We start from the raw sequence: 23,462 nt of genomic DNA, 5'->3' as shown, positions 1-23,462 counted from the left end.
CCACTCCCCCTGGTGGTGCCTAACCCTAACCACTCCCCCTGGTGATGCCTAACCCTAACCACTCCCCCTGGTGGAGCATAACCCTAACCACTCCCCCTGGTGATGCCTAACCCTTACCACTCCCCCTGGTGGAGCCTAACCCTAACCACTCCCCTTGGTGATGCCTAACCCTAACCACTCCCCCTGGTGATGCCTAACACTAACCACTCCCTCTGCAGAAACATCCTTTTACATATAGAAATGATATTATCTTTGATAACGTAAAATTTGTAAATATAAACAAAATAATAATGACAAAAACTATAACGTTGCAAGCTTCTAAAACGATAACATACTTCAAAAACTATAATGCTCTAATGTTGTTGATGATATTTATAGGGTGCTTATTTTGCCGTATTAACGATAATTGCATTAAAGTCTATGGTGGCGGCCATTTTTGTCCATCCTCAGCCACCCTCTTTTTTCCTGCTACTGCTTGGAGATACATAGCAGCAGGGTACATCTGTCTCCTTTAACAAACGGCAAAGTCACACAAATAACAGTTCTATCAACTGCAGAACTGAAGTGCAAATGTGTTAACCAATTGTTTTTCCGTTTATAAATGATTATTTTGGTTTTAGTGGGGAATAAATAATACACATAATGGACCCGCTTGAACCACTGTTAACAGTAATGACATAATTTAAGGTAAAGAAGAGTAGAGGAAGTAAAATGAGTTTATTGCTTGTAAGTGTAGATCGTTTAGCCTTTCTGTTGTTACTACTGTTCCCAGAAGGGTCATTAGGACTAAGTAATGACATTAACCTGAGAAAGACATAACTGGGAAAAGTCATTGACTCAGCTGACTGTCTACATCTCAATATTGCTGAGAAACACTGCAGTCAGCCACGGCAGTTACAGCCTTATGGCCAAGCGTCGCTTATAATCTAAAATAATAACAACAACAACAGGAAACCTGGAGTGAGAGGGATAAGAAAGCTGCCATAGTTATTTCCTTTAAAAATGCTACTAGCCTGCCTGGCTGTTGTACTGCATATTTGTTTATTATTATTATTATTATTTATATAGCGCTGACATATTACGCAACGATGTACATTGTATATATATATATCTTGTCACTAACTGTCCCTCAAAGGAGCTCATAATCTAATTCCTACCATTGCCATATGTCTATATTATGTAGTGTAAATACTGTAGTCTAGGGCCAATTTTAGGGGGAGCCAATTAACTTATCTGTATGTTTTTGGAATGTGGGAGGAAACCGGAGTGCCCGGAGGAAACCCACACAGACACAGAGAGAACATACAAACTCTTTGCAGATAGTGCCCTGGCTGGGATTCAAACCAGGGACCCAGCGCTGCAAGGCAAGAGAGCTAACCACTACGCCACCGTGCTGCCTATTTATTGTTTAGAACAGTTTCTGAATCACTAGCCTAGAACAAGTATGACACTGGCCTAGAGTATGGCCTGCTCAGAGTGAACCTGAACCGAGTAAAATTATTTAAAGGGGAACTGAAGTAAGAGGTATGCGGAGGCTGCCATATTTATTTCCTTTTAATCAATACCAGTTGCCTGGCTGCCCTGCTGGTCTATTTCTCTGCAGTAGTGTCTGAATAACATCAGAAACAAGCATGCAGCTAGTCTTGTCAGATCTGACTTTAAAGTCTGAAACACCTGATCTGCTGCATGCTTGTTCAGGGGCTATGGCAAATAGTATTAGAGGCAGAGGATCAGCAGGGCTGCCAGGCAACTGGCATTGCTTAAAAGGAAATAAACATGGCAGCCTCCATATACCTCTCTCTTCAGTTCCCCTTTAAAATAAACCCATGATGAACCTACAGATGCATATCACATACTTACCTCACTGGCAGTTCATCTCACGAGCTCACCATTTTCTTCTTACAAGGAATTCCTTCCATTTCTAGTCAGACTTGTCTCTCAGCTCAAAGCTTTAGGGCCCTTTTGCACTATATCAGTTGCTTTCAGTTATAACTGAAAAAAAACAACTGATGTGCAAGGTAATGCACATTTTTCCCTATGGCTCAAGCAATATTACTGGTTAATGGAGTGTTTCCCGAAAACTGTTACAGGGTCATCACCATTTTTAAAATGGAGGACGTAGAATTCCATCGATCACAGTGGACAAACAGGACGCAGGACAGGAGACAGAGATTGATGAGTAGATTACGCGGGAGGTGTGTATGTTTATTTTGACTGTTATTTTTCAGTTCAGGTTTGCTTTAAGATCCTCTTTGAAAAATGATTGTCATGTGATCTGAAATACCTCGGTTCAAAAAGTTGACAGCAGGCCCTCGATATCTGGTTGATTTGATCATATGATCAAATCCGCTAGATATTGATGATGCAAACAAATCATGAATTATCGATTTTCCGCAATAAATGATTGATTCTTTCCTCCCGGGGGGAGACCCAGCAGGCGCACACAGGTTTTTTAACGTTTTTATGCTGAAACCGATTGAAGATCTGTGTGCAGATAGATCCCTCTCTGATCAGATAACATAACGATTGGAGAGAGCTCTATCTGTTGGCAAAATCAACCAGTGTATGGCCAGCCTAAACCCTGAACTTCCTCGGTGCTCTAAATGATAAGCAACAGCATGATAACCTTTAAAGAAAAACATTTCCTTGTTACAACTGATACAAATCCTGCAATACATCTGCAGTGTCTACTTCCTGCTTTCATGGGAGCACAGAAAGAGTTAACCTTCTGTTTTTACGTATTAGCACAGGACTCGGCACACTCGCACCACAGAGCTGACAGCTCAAATTACACTTGTTATTACTTGCTGAGAGCGGAGAATTAGAGAAGCTGTTCTCTATAAATACACACAGGGTGGATTTCTCTGTGTTTTCCTGTCTCCTGTGAGTTTAGATCTGCTTTAAGCTGAACTCTGAATGATAAACTACCACATTTTATCTTTAGGACTGTGCTGGGCGTCGAGTATTGGACTGTGCTGGGCGTCGAGCATTGGACCTGAAGTGTGCATCTTTCAGGTTTATCGGCAAGCTCTTGTTCTGCGTTCTGGAGCACATGTTCTGTAGTATAGCAGCTTGCTTCCTTTGGATAAGAACATTTTCTTTACCAGCCGCAGCAGACAACGAGGAAGTGATTGGGTCTCTTACCGTGATTGTCAAGAGATCTCTTTGGGTTTCCCCAGCTTAAGTAGAAGCTTAATGAGAAGAAGGGGTGGCTTCATATGATAGATGTGTGACAATTACAGCAGTGTGCGCTCAGCTAGAAAACATTCAGATGTAAAGCGTGTGGCATTGCCACTGGGTATCACATTATCACTAGAGTTGGGCCGAACGGTTCGCCTGCGAACGGTTCCATGCGAACTTCAGTGGTTCGCGTTCGCGTCCCGCAGGCGAACCTTTGCGGAAGTTCGGTTCGCCCCATAATGCACATGGAGGGTCAACTTTGACCCTCTACATCACAGTCAGCAGGCCCAGTGTAGCCAATTAGGCTACACTAGCCCCTGGAGCCCCACCCCCCCTTATATAAGGCAGGCAGCGGCGGCCATTACGGCCACTCGTGTGCCTGCATTAGTCAGAGTAGGGCGAGCTGCTGCAGACTGTCTCTCAGGGAAAGATTAGTTAGGCTTAGCTTGTTCCTGTCTGGCTGCATACCTGTTCTGTGAACCCACCACTGCATACCTGTGCTGTGAACCCACCACTGCATACCTGTGCTGTGAACCCACCACTGCATACCTGTTCTGTTCAGTGGACCCGCCACTGTATACCTGTTCATTGAACCCACCACTGCATACCTGTGCTGTGAACCCACCACTGCATACCTGTGCTGTGAACCCACCACTGCATACCTGTGCTGTGAACCCACCACTGCATACCTGTTCTGTTCAGTGGACCCGCCACTGTATACCTGTTCATTGAACCCACCACTGCATACCTGTGCTGTGAACCCACCACTGCATACCTGTGCTGTGAACCCACCACTGCATACCTGTGCTGTGAACCCACCACTGCATACCTGTTCTGTTCAGTGGACCCGCCACTGCATACCTGTTCTGTTTAGTGAACCGCCACTGTATACCTGTTCTGTTTAGTGAACCCGCCACTGCATACCTGTTCTGTTCAGTGGACCCGCCACTGCATACCTGTTCTGTTTAGTGAACCCGCCACTGCATACCTGTTCTGTCCAGTGGACCCGCCACTGCATACCTGTTCTGTTTAGTGAACCGCCACTGTATACCTGTTCTGTTTAGTGAACCCGCCACTGCATACCTGTTCTGTTCAGTGGACCCGCCACTGCATACCTGTTCTGTTTAGTGAACCGCCACTGTATACCTGTTCTGTTTAGTGAACCCGCCACTGCATACCTGTTCTGTTCAGTGGACCCGCCACTGCATACCTGTTCTGTGAACCCGCCACTGTATACCTGTTCTGTTCAGTGAACCCACCGCATCAGTGCGCATACCTGTGCAGTTAAGTGAACCCGCCACTGCATACCTGTTCTGTTCAGTGGACCCGCCACTGCATACCTGTTCTGTTTAGTGAACCGCCACTGTATACCTGTTCTGTTTAGTGAACCCGCCACTGCATACCTGTTCTGTTCAGTGAACCCACCGCATCAGTGCGCATACCTGTGCAGTTAAGTGAACCCGCCACTGCATACCTGTTCTGTTCAGTGGACCCGCCACTGCATACCTGTTCTGTTTAGTGAACCGCCACTGTATACCTGTTCTGTTCAGTGGACCCGCCACTGCATACCTTTTCTGTTTAGTGAACCGCCACTGTATACCTGTTCTGTTTAGTGAACCCGCCACTGCATACCTGTTCTGTTCAGTGGACCCACCACTGCATACCTGTTCTGTGAACCCGCCACTGTATACCTGTTCTGTTCAGTGAACCCACCGCATCAGTGCGCATACCTGTGCAGTTAAGTGAACCCGCCACTGCATACCTGTTCTGTTCAGTGGACCCGCCACTGCATACCTGTTCTGTTTAGTGAACCCGCCACTGCATACCTGTTCTGTTCAGTGGACCCGCCACTGCATACCTGTTCTGTTTAGTGAACCGCCACTGTATACCTGTTCTGTTTAGTGAACCCGCCACTGCATACCTGTTCTGTTCAGTGGACCCGCCACTGCATACCTGTTCTGTGAACCCGCCACTGTATACCTGTTCTGTTCAGTGAACCCACCGCATCAGTGCGCATACCTGTGCAGTTAAGTGAACCCGCCACTGCATACCTGTTCTGTTCAGTGGACCCGCCACTGCATACCTGTTCTGTTTAGTGAACCCGCCACTGCATACCTGTTCTGTTCAGTGAACCCACCACATCAGTGCGCATACCTGTGCAGTTAAGTGAACCCGCCACTGCATACCTGTTCTGTTCAGTGGACCCGCCACTGCATACCTGTTCTGTTTAGTGAACCCGCCACTGCATACCTGTTCTGTTCAGTGGACCCGCCACTGCATACCTGTTCTGTTCAGTGGACCCGCCACTGCATACCTGTTCTGTGAACCCGCCACTGTATACCTGTTCTGTTCAGTGAACCCACCGCATCAGTGCGCATACCTGTGCAGTTAAGTGAACCCGCCACTGCATACCTGTTCTGTTCAGTGGACCCGCCACTGCATACCTGTTCTGTTTAGTGAACCCGCCACTGCATACCTGTTCTGTTCAGTGGACCCGCCACTGCATACCTGTTCTGTTCAGTGGACCCGCCACTGCATACCTGTTCTGTTTAGTGAACCCGCCACTGCATACCTGTTCTGTTCAGTGGACCCGCCACTGCATACCTGTTCTGTTCAGTGGACCCGCCACTGCATACCTGTTCTGTGAACCCGCCACTGTATACCTGTTCTGTTCAGTGAACCCACCGCATCAGTGCGCATACCTGTGCAGTTAAGTGAACCCGCCACTGCATACCTGTTCTGTTCAGTGGACCCGCCACTGCATACCTGTTCTGTTTAGTGAACCCGCCACTGCATACCTGTTCTGTTCAGTGGACCCGCCACTGCATACCTGTTCTGTTTAGTGAACCGCCACTGTATACCTGTTCTGTTTAGTGAACCCGCCACTGCATACCTGTTCTGTTCAGTGAACCCACCGCATCAGTGCGCATACCTGTGCAGTTAAGTGAACCCGCCACTGCATACCTGTTCTGTTCAGTGGACCCGCCACTGCATACCTGTTCTGTTTAGTGAACCGCCACTGTATACCTGTTCTGTTTAGTGAACCCGCCACTGCATACCTGTTCTGTTCAGTGAACCCACCGCATCAGTGCGCATACCTGTGCAGTTAAGTGAACCCACTTACCTACGTGAGTGCACGCAGTGTGATATACCACTCCGTGCATACCCGATATGGACAAAACAGGTAGAGGAAGAGGTAGTGGCAGAGCCAGAGGAAGGCCACCCGGCAGGTCTGCGCGAGGTCGTGTAAATGTAATTTCGTGTGGACCTGGCCCACAGTACAGTGCTCGGAAGAAGGCACGTCCCATCACCTCCCAAGATTGTCAGGACGTGGTTGAGTATTTAGCGACACAGAACACCTCATCTTGCTCAGCCACCAGTGCTACTACTAGCACCACTTCCGCTGCATTTGACACTTCGCAAGAATTATTTAGTGGTGAAATCACTGATGCACAGCCATTGTTGTTACAGCCAGATGAATTTTCACCAGCTCATATGTCTGAGTTACGCGGCAACATTATGGATGTAACGTGTAAGGAGGATGAAGGACCTACTGATGTTGGTGCATGTTTGGATTTGTCTGAGGCAAGCGAAGCTGGGCAGGATGATTACGATGATGACGATGATAGGGATCCTCTGTATGTACCCAATAGAGGAGATGAAGAGGGGGACAGTTCAGAGGGGGAGTCAGAGAGTAGGAGGAGGAGAGAAGTTGCTGAAAGAAGCTGGGGCAGCTCTTCGTCAGAAACAGCTGGTGGCAGTGTCCGGCACCATGTATTGCCACCTATGTAGAGCCAGCCAACTTGCCCTTCAGCATCAGCTGCTGAGGTCCCCATAGTGCCCACATCCCAGGGTGGCTCAGCGGTGTGGAAATTTTTTAATGTGTGTGCCTCAGATCGGACCAAAGCCATCTGTTCGCTCTGCCAACAAAAATTGAGCCGTGGAAAGGCCAACACTCACGTAGGGACAAGTGCCTTACGAAGGCACCTGGAGAAAAGGCACAAACAGCAATGGGATGGCCACCTGAGCAAAAGCAGCAGCAGCACACAAAAGCAAAGCCACCCTCCTTCTCCTCTTCCTCCTCCATCAGGTGCATTATCTGCTTCTGCCGCTTTCTCCCTTCCACCTTCACAGGCACCCTCCTCCACTCCGCCTCTGCCCTTGAGCGGTTCCTGCTCCTCTGCCCACAGCAGCAGTCAGGTGTCCGTGAAGGAAATGTTTGAGCGGAAGAAGCCAATTTCGGCCAGTCACCCCCTTGCCCGGCGTCTGACAGCTGGCGTGGCGGAACTGTTAGCTCGGCAGCTGTTACCATACCGGCTGGTGGACTCTGAGGCCTTCCGTAAATTTGTGGCCATCGGAACACCGCAGTGGAAGATGCCAGGCCGCACTTATTTTTCGAGAAAGGCCATACCCCAACTGCACCGTGAAGTTGAGAGGCAAGTGGTGTCATCTCTTGCGAAGAGCGTTGGGTCAAGGGTACACCCGGCCACGGATGCCTGGTCTGCCAAGCACGGGCAGGGCCGCTACATTACCTACACAGCCCATTGGGTGAACCTGGTGGTGAACGATGGCAAGCAGGGCGCAGCGGACCAAATTGTGACACCTCCACGGCTTGCAGGCAGGCCTCCTGCCACCTCCTCTCCTCCTGCTACATGCTCTTCGCTGTCCTCCTCCTCCTTAGCTGAGTGGCAGTTCTCCTCTCCAGCTACACAGCCCCAGCTCCGCAGGGCCTATGCTGCATGCCAGGTACGACGGTGTCACGCCATCTTAGACATGGCTTGTCTCAAAGCGGAGAGTCACACTGGAGCAGCTCTCCTGGCTGCTCTTAAGAAACAGGTGGATGAGTGGCTGACCCCGCACCACCTGGAGATAGGCAACGTGGTGTGCGACAACGGCAGCAATCTGCTTGCCGCTTTGCATATGGGGAAGCTGACACACATACCCTGCATGGCACATGTCATGAATCTAGTGGTTCAAAGATTTGTGGCAAAGTACCCTGGCTTAGCGAATGTCCTGAAGCAGGCCAGGAAGTTCTGTGGGCATTTGAGGCGGTCTTACACAGCCATGGCACGCTTTGCGGAAATTCAGCGCAAAAACAACATGCCGGTGAGACGCCTCATTTGCGATAGCCCGACTCGCTGGAACTCGACCCTGCTCATGTTCTCCCGCCTGCTAGAACAGAAGAAAGCCGTGACCCACTACCTCTACAACTACAGTAGAATGAAACAGTCTGGGAAGATGGGGATGTTCTGGCCCGACAACTGGACACTGATGGAGAATGCATGCAGGCTCATGCGGCCGTTTGAGGAGGTGACCAACCTGGTGAGCCGCAGTGAGGGCACCATCAGCGACTTAATTCCCTACGCTTACTTCTTGGAGCGTGCTGTGCGTAGAGTGGCGGATGAAGCTGTGAATGAGCGTGACCAGGAACCGTTACGGCAGGAACAGGCATGGGACCAATTTTCATCAGACCCAGCTGTTTCCTCAACACCTGCGGCAGCACAGAGGGGGGAGGAGGAGGAAGAAGAGAAGTCGTGTGCAGAAGACGAATCAGACTCAGAGGATGATGAGCAAGGTGTTTCTTTGGGGGAGGAGGAGGAGGAGGGGACAGCGGCAGGAGAACAACCTCAGCAGGCATCGCAAGGGGCTTGTGCTGCTCAACCTTCCCGTGGTATTGTTCGCGGCTGGGGGGAGGAGGTTGACTTACCTGACGTCACTGAGGAAGAGCAAGAGGAGATGGAGGGTACTGGATCCGACTTTGTGCAGATGTCGTCTTTTATGCTGTCCTGCCTGTTGAGGGACCCCCGTATAAAAAACCTCAAGGGGAATGAGCTGTACTGGGTGGCCACACTACTAGACCCTCGGTACAGGCACAAAGTGGCGGACCTGTTACCAACTCACCGGAAGGTGGAAAGGATGCAGCACATGCAGAACCAGCTGTCAACTATGCTTTACAATGCCTTTAAGGGTGATGTGACGGCACAACGCCAGCAAGGTACCACTGCCACTAATCCTCCTCCCGTGTCCACGCAGTCAAAGACAGGACGCTCCAGCGATCTCATGGTGATGTCGGACATGCGGACGTTCTTTAGTCCAATGCCTCGCCGTAGCCCTTCCGGATCCACCCTCCACCAACGCCTGGAACGGCAGGTAGCCGACTACCTGGCCTTAAGTGTGGATGTAGACACTGCTGTGAACAGCGATGAGGAACCCTTGAACTACTGGGTGCGCAGGCTTGACCTGTGGCCAGAGCTGTCCCAATTTGCCATCCAACTTCTCTCCTGCCCTGCCGCAAGCGTCCTCTCAGAAAGGACCTTCAGCGCAGCTGGAGGCATTGTCACAGAGAAGAGACGTCGCCTAAGTCACAAAAGTGTTAAGTACCTCACCTTTATCAAAATGAATGAGGCATGGATCCCGGAGGGCTGCTGCCCGCCCCAAGACTAAGTCAGTCCCCGCACATACAGCATCTCTGCCTGCACGCCGTGTGACTGGCTGCCTGGCCTGCCCCAAGAAGACTAAGTCGCTCCCAGTCCCTCCACACAGCATGTCTGCCTGCAGGCCGCTTGACTACCTTCTCCGCCACCACCAACAGGGTCCAGGACTCCAGGCGGATTGCTGAATTTTTTAGGCCGCTGCTAGCAGCGGCCGCTGTAATAATTTTTCTGGTGCGTGTACATGACTGCCTAATTTTTCTGGCTGCACTGCGGGCAGCTGCAACAACAAAAGAAAAGGCATGTACATGCGCCCATTCCCCTTCGTGATCATTACCTTGCCGTGGTGAAGGGGCTTGCGTATCACAATGGAGCAATGACCGGCGCCTAGATGAGTGTCTCGGGGGGCACACCCACGATAATAAGGTCGTTGCCTCATTGTGGTCAGACCAAATTTGATCAGCTGGACAGTCACTGTTCTGTCATTCAGCTACATCAGCCAGGTGACCATATGGGCTGTAAAGCCACCAAAACCTGCACTCTCGCAGGGACGGATCTAGGGGGGGGCAAGCGGGTATCTTGCCCCTGGCGCAGTTTGTTGAATTCTTAAAAAGGCAGCAAAATAAAAGGCAGTTTAGGCGCCAAAACCTGACCTTTAGGCGCCAAAACCTGACCTTGCCCCAGGCGCAACTTGGTCTTGATCCGTCCCTGCACTCTCGCCATGGTGCGCACCAGTAAAGCACGGCCGTCACTACACAAACAGCTGTTTGCGGTGCGTTACACGATGAGTTTGGTGTGTCAGTGTGAAGCAGTACCTTAATTACACTACCTGATTGATGTATACACATGCAAGATGTTTTAAAGCACTTTAGGCCTGTCATTTAGCATTCAATGTGATTTCTGCCCTTAAAACGCTGCTTTGCGTCAAATCCAGATTTTTCCCGGGGACTTTTGGCATGTATCCCACTCCGCCATCCCCCCCTCCAGGTGTTAGACCCCTTGAAACATCTTTTCCATCACTTTTGTGGCCAGCATAATTTTTTTTTTTTAAAGTTCGCATCCCCATTGAAGTCTATTGCGGTTCGCGAACTTTAACGCGAACCGAACCTTTCGCGAAAGTTCGCGAACCCGGTTCGCGAACTGAAAATCGGAGGTTCGGCCCAACTCTAATTATCACTCTGACTCAGAGGGTTTCCGAAACATAAGATGCATGTAACAGAAGCAGCAAGCTATTCTGCAGCGTACATTTGAAAGCGACAATCGATAATTTCGGCGCCACATAAACCGAAAAAAAGAATCAGTTGGAGGAGCCCAGGAAATAGCGGTAGTAGAATACTGGTACATTTACGCCACTATTTTATTAAGACCTAACGCCTCTCTACTCTCACACAGAAACCCCCATGGTGGTTCCTAACCTTAACTCCCCCACCCCCCTCCCCCCTCCCCCCGGTGGTTCCTCACCTAAACCTCCACGCTGATGGTGCCTAACCTCACTTGACACCGGCCACACTCGATGTGAAAGCCCCATGGGATTATCATTATATTGTGTCGCTATGCAATGATATTGTCTGTTGCGACACAACAGACTTGGTGTGAAAGGGCCCTTAACCAGTTCACCCCCAAGGGTTTTTATCCTAACGGACCAGAGCAATTTTCAGTTGTCAGCGCTCCTCCCTTTTATTCCCTAATAACTTTATTACTACTTATCACAAGAAAATGATCTATACCTCGTTTTTTTCGCCACCAATTAGGCTTTCTGTGGATAGTACATTTTGCTAAGAATTTTTTTATTCTAAATGCATTTTAATGAGAAAAACAGAAAAAAAAAGAAAAAAAATCATTATTTCTCAGTGTTCAGCCTTTATAGTTTTAAAATTAAACATTCTCCTGTGGATAAAACAAACACGTTTTATTTGCCCAGTGGTCCCGATAATTAAACCGTTTAGAATATGTCCCTACCACAATGTATGGCGACAGTATATTATTTTGAAATATAAGTGGTTATTTTTCTGTTTGTTCTGGCCATAATTACAAGCCCCTATGTAATAAATTAAAATTAATTTTCCCCCATAAAATATAGAATAAAAAAAGCTGAGTCCCTAAGGCAACTATTTTTTTTTTTTTTTAAGCTGATTTTTTTTTTACAAGTGTTTTTTTTGGGGGGGAGGGTTGGAAGTGTAATTTTATTAATGATGTGTATATACTTGAAAATGTATGTATTTTGTAAGTGTAATATACTTTTTGGCCACAAGATGGCGCTGGTGAACACTCATAGGATGTGTTCACTTTTTTTTTTTTTTTTTTTTTTTACACACTTTATTAAACTGTTACATTTCCTGTTTATGTGAATGGACGTAGCCGCTGTTCGCGGTCACGTCCATTCACTCCAGGCACTGCGATTGGGTAGAGGACTGTTCAGTCCTCTTCCCCAATCGCCCAGCACGGGATCCCGACGGTAATGGCGGCGGTAGCGGCGGACACACGGCGGTAGCAGCGGCGGGAATGCGCGACGTATTAAAACGTCATGTTGCTGTTAATAGCGGTAAGCATGACGTTTTAATACGTTAGGATGGCGGTAAATGGTTAAAGAGACACTGAAGTGAAAAATGATGATATAATGATTGGTATGTGTAGTACAGCTAAGAAAATAAAACATTAGGAGCAGAGATATAAGTCTAATATTGTTTCCAGTACAGGAAGAGTTAAGAAACTCCAGTTGTTATCTATGCAAAGGAGCCATTGAGCTCCACGACTTTCAAAGTGGCAGAGAGCTCTGTCTTCTGAAGCTTATTATCTCTAGTGTCTGGCACTGTATTGTTTTTTTTCTGCAGAGAACAGTTCAAAAGTTCACTAGGCTGCTCTGTAAAATCATATAGAATGCTGAGTAGTGTGTAAACTGCAAATACTAGAGAATGATGCGATGTTACAAACAAAAACAAAAAAAAACTATATAACTAAAAATAAAAATATGAGAATATAAATCGCCGTCGGGAGACTTGGGCGCAGGATACAGCCGGTATATGGCTTACCCTGCTGCTGCACAAGTCCTGGCGGCGGTAATTACTATTGGTGGGGAATGGTGGAATTCGGCATCCAGCAATTGCTGGCGGCCGAATTACAGTGCTTTAAATGTAACTTCAGCTCCGTCTGGCGGTGCCGAAGTTACTCACTATGCGTCGCTATAGCTGTAATTCCTATGACGGTCTATGATGGCGCTGGCTGCACCCAAATCTCCTGCGCTGGATTCCTTGTGTTCGCTGCACAGATGCAGGCAAATTGTGGGCTGAGATGAGGTGGTAAGTCTAATGGTCCAAACCAGGGGGGGGGGGGGGGAGGAGCCTCTGAGATCGCAGGGGGGCCCAAAGCTGTGAGGAGCCCCCAAATACTAACCTTCCCTTGATACAGGGGACTATACTTCAGATCAGGTGTTTTGTGGCTGCACTTGTTATAGGAGTGGAGATCATGATGATCACACTTGTTTTATGACCCTTGTGAGATGGCCCCGCCCCCAGGCTGTGATGGGCACCAAGGGGAGGCAAGGGACGGGGTATAAACCTTGGGGGGGGGGGCATCAAAGTATCACTGGGGGTCCCATGAATTATAGTTACCCCACCGGTCCAAGCACTATTGGGTGACAAACCAGTTGGCATTAATTATCCCTTTCACAGATGAATCCAGAACATTTCCCGGGCTGCCTAGCTACTCATAAAGAGGCAATGGAACAAAGTCTCTCTTCTCAGGATATCATGGTATGTGAAAGGTTACTTGCTGTCATGTTGGACAATATGGAAGCATATAATAAAATGTGGCAACCTTGGCTGAGCATTTGGAGTGGTCATGAATGATGTCAGACCATTAGTGATAACTCCATAAACCCTCAAAATAAGCTAAACACGACATTTCACTGAGGGTCCTTTTACGCTGGTGTGGTGCCATTTTGGATTTCGCACCAGAGCCGAGCAGTCACACCACGCGATGTAGCTGGGGGTGAGTAGCAAGACGCAACGTGGTAAGTGTAAAGCTGAGTACTCACCACCCGACAGCTCCAGCGATGTGCCCTTGACAAGGAGTGTTCGGCGATTCCTCTTCCTGCTTGTGATGTCGCGCGATGTAACATGATGGCACACGACAGACGCGAATGGGAAGTCAAGCTATCGCGGGACTTTGCGCGGAGTCATCGGGGATCATGAAGATCTTATCTGCCGTGACGGTCGTTATCAGCGCGCAACGCTAAAAGTTGTTTGCGTATTTGCGCGCCTGTACTCATATCACAAGATCATGGAAACAACCTCTCATTGCTCAGAAAACACAGACCGTCTGAAAAATTGCGTGGTGGGTACAGTCCTTCAAAGGACCCTTCGAGTTTTACATCCCCTTCCATGTTCTTGCCTACACTGACACGTTATTCTACCAATCCAGCTTTAAATAGATTTTTTTTTTTTTTTTTAAATACGTACTTTTTTTGTTCCATTTGTTTAGCTATGTTAAGATACACTGGACTCAATATAAAGCACCCCCTGCCTGGGGACCAGCCAAGTGATGTCCGCCAGGAGGAAAGCGCAATATAAATGTTATTTGTCTTGTGTATTTTTTGTCTTTTTTTTTTTTTTTTTTTTGCATATCAAACTCTCCTAAAAATCTGAAGCTACAAATATTTCTAAAATAACTTTCATCAACTTTCATCTCCTTAACTGACTTTATGCTGGGAATACACGGGTCGTTTCTGGCGCTAGATTCTGCGCCCGATCGTTTTGCCGCTCAATTCCCTTATCTTCCGCTCGTTTTTCTTATCTTTTTTCAATTCACTTCAATGACAAATTGAGCGACAAAACGATCGAATGGTGATCGGACATGTCGGAAATGATCAATCTAACCATCTAATCAGCTCAGAAACAACCTGTATATTCCCAGCATACCTCATGGTTTAGCTCTCCTTATTTCACATAACTCATGGTTTAGCTCTCCTTATTTCACATAACTCATGGTTTAGCTCTCCTTATTAGACATAACTCATGGTTTAGCTCTCCTTATTAGACATAACTCATGGTTTAGCTCTCCTTATTAGACATAACTCATGGTTTAGCTCTCCTTATTAGACATAACTCATGGTTTAGCTCTCCTTATCTGACACAACTCAGGGTTTAGCTCTCCTTATCTGACACAACTCATGGTTTAGCTCTCCTTATCTGACATAACTCATGGTTTAGCTCTCCTTATTAGACATAACTCATGGTTTAGCTCTCCTTATCTGACATAACTCATGGTTTAGCTCTCCTTATCTGACATAACTCATGGTTTAGCTCTCCTTATCTGACACAACTCATGGTTTAGCTCTCCTTATCTGACATAACTCACGGTTTAGCTCTCCTTATTAGACATAACGCATGGTTTAGCTCTCCTTATCTGACATAACTCATGGTTTAGCTCTCCTTATTAGACATAACTCATGGTTTAGCTCTCTTTATCTGACACAACTCATGGTTTAGCTCTCCTTATCTGACATACCTCATGGTTTAGCTCTCCTTATCTGACATACCTCATGGTTTAGCTCTCCTTATTTCACATAACTCATGGTTTAGCTCTCCTGATCTGACATAACTCATGGTTTAGCTCTCCTTATCTATTTATCTCATAAATGATCTCTCCTTATTTGTTTATCTCATGCATTAGCACTCCTTACAGTTAAGGTGAAAAATAAGTAACCTTTGTGAATCAACCCCCTTGTCAATAAAAATGCTTTTTAAAGGACAACTGAAGTGAGAGGGTTACGAAGGCTGCCATATTTATTTATTTTTAACCAATACTAGTAGCCTGGCTGTCCTGCTGATCCTCTGCCTCTAATACTTTTACCCACAGTCCCTGAACACGCATGCAGCAGATCAGATGTTCTGACTGAAGTGTGACTGGATTAGCTGCATGCTTGTTTAAGGGCAGTGTTCTCCCCAGGGCTAATTAGGTGGGTGGGCCGCCCGGGTGTTTTCAAACCCCGCCCGGCTGCCAAAAGTGTGTGCTGAGGGCTGTGATTGGCTGGCACCGTCATCGGCGATTCGCAGCATGTTTCGGCCACAAGCAGTGTGGGGTATGTGAATGCCGACGTGCAGAAGCTGGAGTCCGACCTCCATCCCCCGCTCAACCAGCTCCTCCGGTGGCGGTAGATTCAGCGTCACCGGCTCTGCGCTGTCCTGAACGCTAGAGCACAAGCCAGCCGCCTGATCCACACTGTCTCCTGTCCTCTCTCCGCGATGCTGCGCATATTACTTCCTGTTTTAGTGTGCGCAGCATCGGAGAGAGGACAGGAGACAGTGTGGATCAGGGGGCTGGCTGGTGCTCTAGCGTTCAGGACAGCGCAGAGCCGGTGACGCTGAATCTACCGCCGCTGGAGGAGCTGGTTGAGCGGGGGATGAGGGAGGGGGGATAGAGGTCGGACTCCAGCTTCTGCATGTCGGCATTCACATACCCCACACTGCTTGTGGCCGAAACATGCTGCCCCTCACCGAATCACCGATGAGGTTTGTGAGAGCCAGTGAAGCTGTATCTAGGGGGAGGGGGGCGCGAGGTGAGTTGCACACCCTCCCCACTAGACCACCAGCCTGACCACCTGCCCGCTAGCCTGATCACTAGCCCACCAGCCTGACCACCACGCCACTAGCCTAACCACTAGCCCACCAGCCTGACCACCACCTCACTAGCCCACCAGCCTGACCACTAGCCCACCAGCCTGACCACCACCCCGCTAGCCCACCAGCCTGACCACTAGCCCACCAGCCTGACCACCACCCCACTAACCTAACCACTAGCCCACCAGCCTGACCACTAGCCCACCAGCCTAACCACCGCTTCACTAGCCCATCAGCCTGACCACTAGCCCACCAGGCTGACCACCACCCCGATAGCCCACCAGTCTCACCACTAGCCCACCAGCCTGACCACTTACCCACTAGCCCACCAGCTTGACTGACTACCCACTAGCCCACCAGCCTGACCACCACCCCACTAGCCACCAGCCTGACCACCACCCCATGAGCCACCAGTCTGACCACCTACCCACCACACTAGCCACCTGCCTCACCACTTACCAATCCACCTTCCTACTACCCACCAGCCAGACCACCTACCCACCCACCCACTAGCCACCAGCTTAACCACTTACCCAACCCACCCCATTAGCTACTAGCCTGACCACCCACCCCACTAGCCACCAGCCTGACCACCCACCCCACTAGCCATCAGCAGGGCCGGGCCGAGGCATAGGCTGGAGAGGCTCCAGCCTCAGGGTGCAGTGTAGGAGGGGGCGCACAAATCATTCAGCTGTCATTCCTAATTGTGTTTGAAGCAGAAAGAAATAAGAAAAGGGGATACATAGCAGTGACTGCAAGCCAGATAACTAGATATTAAGGTGTTGGGGAGGCTGTGGGCCCTGTGGCCCTCTTAGTCTAATAGCAATCAGTGTGTGACAGCTGGGGTGGCAGGGATGGAGGGGCGCACTTTGGTGTCTCAGCCTTGGGTGCTGGAGGACCTTGTCCCAGCTCTGGCCATCAGCCTGACCACCCACTCCACTAGCCACCAGCCTGACCACTCACCCCACTAGCCACCAGCCTGACCACCTACCCCACTAGCCACCAGCCTGACCACCTACCCACCCACCTGCTACCAACCTGACCACCTAGCCACCCACCCCACTAGCCACCAGCCTGATCTACCCACCACACTAGCCACCAGCCTGACCACCCACCCCACTAGCCACCAGCCTGACCACCTACCCCCACTAGCCACCAGCCTGACCACCTACCCCACTAGCCACCAGCCTGACCACCTACCCACCCACTAGCTACCAACCTGACCACCTAGCCACCCACCCCACTAGCCACCAGCCTGATCTACCCACCACACTAGCCACCAGCCTGACCACCCACCCCATTAGCCACCAGCCTGACCACCTACCCCCCTAGCCACCAGCCTGACCACCTACCCACCCACTAGCTACCAGCCTGACCACCTACCCACCCACCCCACTTCAGAAAGCAGATCACAGCCGTTTTGATGAGCACTGTGATAACATGTAAATTTGCAGTGCTCATTTCCCACTAGCATGCGTTGTATTTTTCCGAAGCACAATTGTCGGGCGATCGTGCTCCATTCCCGGCAGCTATATGGAGCAATCACGGGTAGTGTATATTGTAGGTTGCGTGATCGCAGCGCAATTGCGATCGCACATCCTAGGGGAAAAAAGCCCTTACTTCCCCACCCTGTTACTTTTTCATGCCACCCGGCAGAAAAAAAATTCTGGGGAGAACCCTGAAGGGGCGTGATCATAACACTACTGCAGCCAAAGAGATCAGCAGGGCTGCCAGGCAACTGGTATTGTTTAACAGGAAATAAATATGGCAGCCTCCACATCCCTCTCACTTCATGCTCCTTTTAAGTGACCAGTAAACAAGAAAATACTCAGAAGAATTTTCATAGTAGTTTTTCACCAACTTTTTGGTACTTTTTCAATTGCAGAGTGCTGAAAAGTTATTTGAAACAGAAGATGAAAAATGATCTCCTGTGCACCTGTTCAGAGGTACAGAGAACCTGCCAAGAACCTGAGACGAGCAATGTCCCTGGCAGCCGAGGGCCACGTGTCTTGCCTCTCTGTAAACTTTGCATTTAAGTCATTACTTTCACTATTCTACGAGGGTGACATCAAGGCGGACTTTTTGGAAACTGATGTAAACTACAGGAGACAGTCAGCCCAATCTTAGAGCCAGCAGGAACTTTTTAAGGAGAACTCTAAAGACAGTCATCTGAAAAGGCTCCAAACACAAAGGCGCCAACTGTCATTCCTTAGACTCATTGGCCGCCTGACTTCTGGGACTTGTCCAGCTGCCTATAAAATAATCACCCAATCCTTCATTTTTTTATTTTTTCCTATTCAGGATCTCCGGTTTATTTTCTAAGCAACACATCCCCCCCCCCCCCCCCCCACACACTGATTTATGAGATAAAATGATCTTGCAGCTGCTTAGACGTTCCTCAGTGACACACAGAGTTCCTGGAAGCTAGCCTCTTGCCCCATCATATCCTATTCACTGACCTGCGGCCGAGCACTCATCCATGGTAGGAGGGTCCTCAGAGTCTACAGGTATCTTGGCATCCATCCTCAGCCTTCAACAGATTGAGTCACGCCTGCAGGTTGACGACTTTCCTTTTTTTAGGGTTATGAATATAAATAAAAAGTAAACAGTTGTCAACTCTTTACATATCTTCATCCCAACAATCAAGTCTCCACCCTCTCTGGCGTCTCCACAAATCACCGGCAGCGTAGAAAGGAGCGGGAGGTGAGAGCAAGTGTGGGTGCCGAGGGTGCTCTGTTGGTCGGTGACTCACGTAACAAAGGGATAACGAGAGCTTGTCAAGGAATGGAACTCAGCAAGTGACAGCGAAGTGACAAAGCAAAGTCCTCCGTGACAGGCAGTCCCAAAATGACACGTCGAGAGCCGATACCTTGTTCTAAACGACAGCTGCTTCTCAGCCCGTGTCTAATGTATTCGGCGAACTCAACTCATCCAAAATAAAGAATAATACAGATCCTAGCTGAGTCAATCTCTGCACGTCTCTCTAGCTCAGTCCTTCCAAACTTTTGATTTCTTGCAGGTCTTCTGTTTTGTGAGTCATTCATACAGCAGGTTTCTCTCTTCCTGCCCCTTAGCACTGTGCCATGTTACTAGTCCTCCTCTTGGGCTGCTGAGTTGCCCCCTTTTTTCCTCCTGTCTTTCTTCCCCTTCTCTCTGAGCCTGCTCTCCCTCTATTCACTTTGCTCAGCACAATCTTTATGGCTGGGAGGGGTAGAGAGAGACGCCGTGTGTCAGTGGCAGTGAGATACACAGCCTTTACTGCCACTACTCTGATAAATATTTAGACAGGACCCCAAGGAGACGATCTTCTCTAAACACCAGTCACTCTGTTTGCTTTTCTAGGAGTTCATCGCTCGCCCCAAAGTAAAATCTTCCAAACGATACGCAGAATGTCTTCGGTTTGGCAGACTCGTGCGCCTTTTTATCAGTTTTAAAGGCTGGCCATAGTCTGGCTTTCTTTTTCTGGAATGCTCAAGGCATTATACCTGTGAACTAGTCAGCGGTGCTGTCTGGGCCATACCTCTGTCAGAGAATGGTTATTGGCCACAGACTTGTATAAAAAGAGCCAAATATCATCCTAATGGTAACCATCCATGGTACAATTTTTTCATTTTTTTCCGATTAGATAATTTATTTTGATTATTCCGTTAGACCAGGTATGTCAAACCGGTCCTTCGAGGGCCGAGGTCCTCACACATTTTTGACACAGCTCATATTAATTGAAGGGTCTGAATCAGGAAAGGTGTGGTCCATCAGGTAGAGCACATTCCTCTCTTTCTCAGTCCGTCCTAAACGCTGGCATGGATCTGGCCCTTCAGGCCTGGAGTTCCACACATGTGCGTTAGATCGAATATAAAGATTTTTCCAACATGTCAGATCGGATTTTTATTGAGAAAAAAAAGAAACAGGATAATCGTTCGTTTTTCTTGATCGAAAAAAAAATATTTTCAACTCTCATTCGATTCGATTGTTTTGGTTGAATAAACTGGAAAATTGAATGTTTTTATTGCCATGTATGGGCACCATTAAGTCTCCATAACTACTAGTATTTTGAGAAGCTGAAAACCATAATATGCTTGTGTGCTTCAATGTGTTGTAGAGGGGAGATTTCCATTCAGGTTGGTTCCAGTGGCAAGAATATTCTGTATGACTGTCTCCTTATTCCCTGCTCCGTACAATTCTTGGCACCCATACATTTAACTGTTAAGGGTCAGTGTCATCATCTGGAGGTCAGTGGGAGAAAACTGGTCCTAAAAATCCTTTAAGCCAATAAATCAGGCACAACAATTCCCTCCCACCCCTATATGCAAAAATGGGAAAAAGCTTTATCCATACTTATCCCTCTAGAAGACTGGGAAGACATTTGGGAGAATGCAAAACAATTCCTCAATGTGTGTACAAATTAAAGAAAATATTTATAAGATTCTCTACAGATGGTACTTGACTCCCTCCATACTTGCAAACATTTACCCGGGCACCTCTGATTTGTGCTGGAGAGGGTGTGGTGAGAAAGGAACCCTAGAACACATTTTCTGGCACTGCCCACTGATCTTACCCCTTTGGCAACAAGTACAAGATTTAATCTTATCTACCACAGGCACTGTAATCCCCATGGACCCCTTACTAATGTTACTGGGTAAACCCCCTCTAAATGTTAACCGACATACTTCTAGGCTCATAACCCACATTTTAACAGCCACCAGGCTCGCAATAGCCACAGCATGGAAGAATATAGCTACACCTACCATTTCCAAAATTAAAAACAAAATGACATGGACTAAAACCATGGAGCAGATGACTGCCACACTTAGAGACACAGAAATTAACTTCCATAGGGTTTGGGACCCATGGGTATATACCACTACAGACCACAACCCCCCATAATGGGCAAGTATCTATAAAATATCCTTTCAGCAATTCCAAATGATACAGTCTTGTGTAAAATTTGGTCAGGAGATGTGATAGGCCCTTGCAATTATCCTCAACCATATGAAGATTCTTGAATTAATCTATAATCCCTTCACACCCACTTAAAAGTGATTCAATTCAATACAAGAGGAAATATACCTCAAACTGAGGTCCATAGACTGCTAAAGGTACTCTGCAATACTCTCTCCATCACAGCATACCTACAGAGCTAAGTCCAGACAAGACAATATAATTTTGATGTTACGTAATTACCTGTTCATGATTAATGACAAATTATATATTGTATATTGTTTGTTCCTGCTTCAATGTCTGTATATATAAAGATTTTTCTGACTTATACTAAAAATAAAAATTAGTGAAACAATAAAAAAAATCCTTTAAGCCGGTTTCAGACTGCAGATTGGCCGGAGAAGTGCCAAAAACAGGCCTTTGGGGATTACTGCATTAGTATGTGGTTATCCCCTTCTGGCCGACATCCAAACAGGAAGGAATGCATGTTTGCGGTCACTTCCTGTTGCGTAAATACAGAAGTGCACGGAAGCATATTGTAAAAAATACACTTCCACACATGCACGTCGCACCGCCAACACCAATGCACACCACACCGCCAATGTCATCATTTTTAAAATCCCTGCATCGCCATAGACTTACGGTAGATGACTTCCGCTCCACTGCACAGCGCCACAGAGGTCGAGTGGCAACATCAGTGTAAATTGGCGATATCTGTCGCACCGCACCACATGCTGTATGTAAGCACCCATAGGCTTTCATTGGCATAGTGGTGAAGTGCATTAAATTGACCCATCAAACCAGCGTGAAAAGCCCCACAGGGTGTGACATGTCTGGGACACTACTTTCCTGTGCAGGTGGCTTCTGCAAAGTAGCCTACAGGACACTCACCACCTATTGTATTTATTGGCTCACATTTATTTCCATCCTTCCCCATGTTAGCATGCCCCCCCCCCCCCCCCCTTCCCCTCTACTGACCAGGAGGACAATCTCTGTAAGGCAATAAGATCTGCTCTTTCATTACTTAAAGTTACTGAATAGATAATGCTACAAAAGGTACGAGAGGCATCTGATAGTTACCCACAAAATAAGTCCCTAGATGGGGCGGAGCATAAATATTCCTGGAAAATGACAGAGAGAGAGAGAGAGGGAGAGAGAGATTGAAGGACAGTTTTATTAATAATATGATAATCCTAACATTTGTATAGTGCTTTTCTTGAGAGGTGCAGCCACTAGGGGTGTGATTAGCAGAGGACAAGCTGAGATTTGAACTCTCGTCTCCTATGTCAGATGCTGTACCTTTAACCAGTACACTATCCAGTGCAGGGACTATTGCTTAGAGAAGATTGTATTCCATTTAAATATCCAAGTTTTGTCTTCTCAGCCTCAGTGAATACAGAACTAAATGGTGGAGGGGCCCAAGTTCTACAAAATAAATAGAAACGGTTTGAAAAAGAAAGATTGCTGACTTACAGTATTTTTTGGAATATACTATTCTCCAGACTATAAAACACACCTAGGTTTAGTAGTCAATAAAATACTAAACCTGGTGTGTCTATAGTGCAGTGCAGGGGCGCCTTAAGGACCCCCCCCCCCCCTGCTGTCTCTAAGCTACTCTATCTACACTACTCTTACACTGCACTACACTACACTAACCCCTGATGTCCAACCAGCTAAGCTGCACTGCACTACACTACTCTTACACTTCACTGCACTACACTAACCCCTGCTGCCCCAGCAGCTAAGCTGCACTGCACTACACTAACCCCTGATGTCCCACCAGCTAAGCTACACTGCACTACACTAACCCCTGATGTCCAACCAGCTAAGCTGCACTGCACTACACTACTCTTACACTTCACTGCACTACACTAACCCCTGCTGCCCCAGCAGCTAAGCTGCACTGCACTACACTAACCCCTGATGTCCCACCAGCTAAGCTACACTGCACTACACTAACCCCTGATGTCCAACCAGCTAAGCTACACTGCACTACAGTACTCTTACACTGCACTGCACTGCACTACACTAACCCCTGTTGCCCCAGCAGCTAAGCTGCACTGCACTACACTAACCCCTGATGTCCCACCAGCTAAACTACACTGCACTACACTAACCCCTGCTGCCCCAGCAGCTGCACTGCACTACACTACTCTTACACTGCACTACACTACACTAACCCCTGATGTCCAACCAGCTAAGCTACACTGCACTACAGTACTCTTACAATGCACTGCACTACACTAACCCTTGCTGCCCCAGCAGCTAAGCCGCACTGCACTACACTACTCTTACA

The 23,462-nt window shown here is 47.9% G+C and overlaps 1 protein-coding gene across 11 annotated transcripts in view; it reads right to left on the bottom strand.

Annotated features, from left to right (window-relative positions):
* The window catches only part of ANO1 (anoctamin 1), a 1,209,699-nt gene that overhangs the window by 398,854 nt on the left and 787,383 nt on the right, over positions 1-23,462 (bottom strand). The window contains exon 1 of one of the 11 annotated variants that reach the window (XM_068260046.1): positions 18,688-19,399. The exons of the other annotated variants lie outside the window; for them this stretch is intronic. Within the exon in view, the coding sequence (XP_068116147.1) occupies positions 18,688-18,751 (64 nt within the window). The 5' untranslated portion in view covers positions 18,752-19,399. Of the gene's footprint in view, positions 1-18,687; positions 19,400-23,462 lie in introns of those variants that run through there. 11 annotated transcript variants of the gene reach the window in all.

The sequence above is a fragment of the Hyperolius riggenbachi genome, chromosome 11, assembly GCF_040937935.1.
Source record: "Hyperolius riggenbachi isolate aHypRig1 chromosome 11, aHypRig1.pri, whole genome shotgun sequence".
Classification (NCBI taxonomy): domain Eukaryota; kingdom Metazoa; phylum Chordata; class Amphibia; order Anura; family Hyperoliidae; genus Hyperolius; species Hyperolius riggenbachi.
The sequence above is the reverse complement of the archived record's forward strand: the minus strand, read 5'-3'. Positions and strand labels throughout refer to the sequence as shown.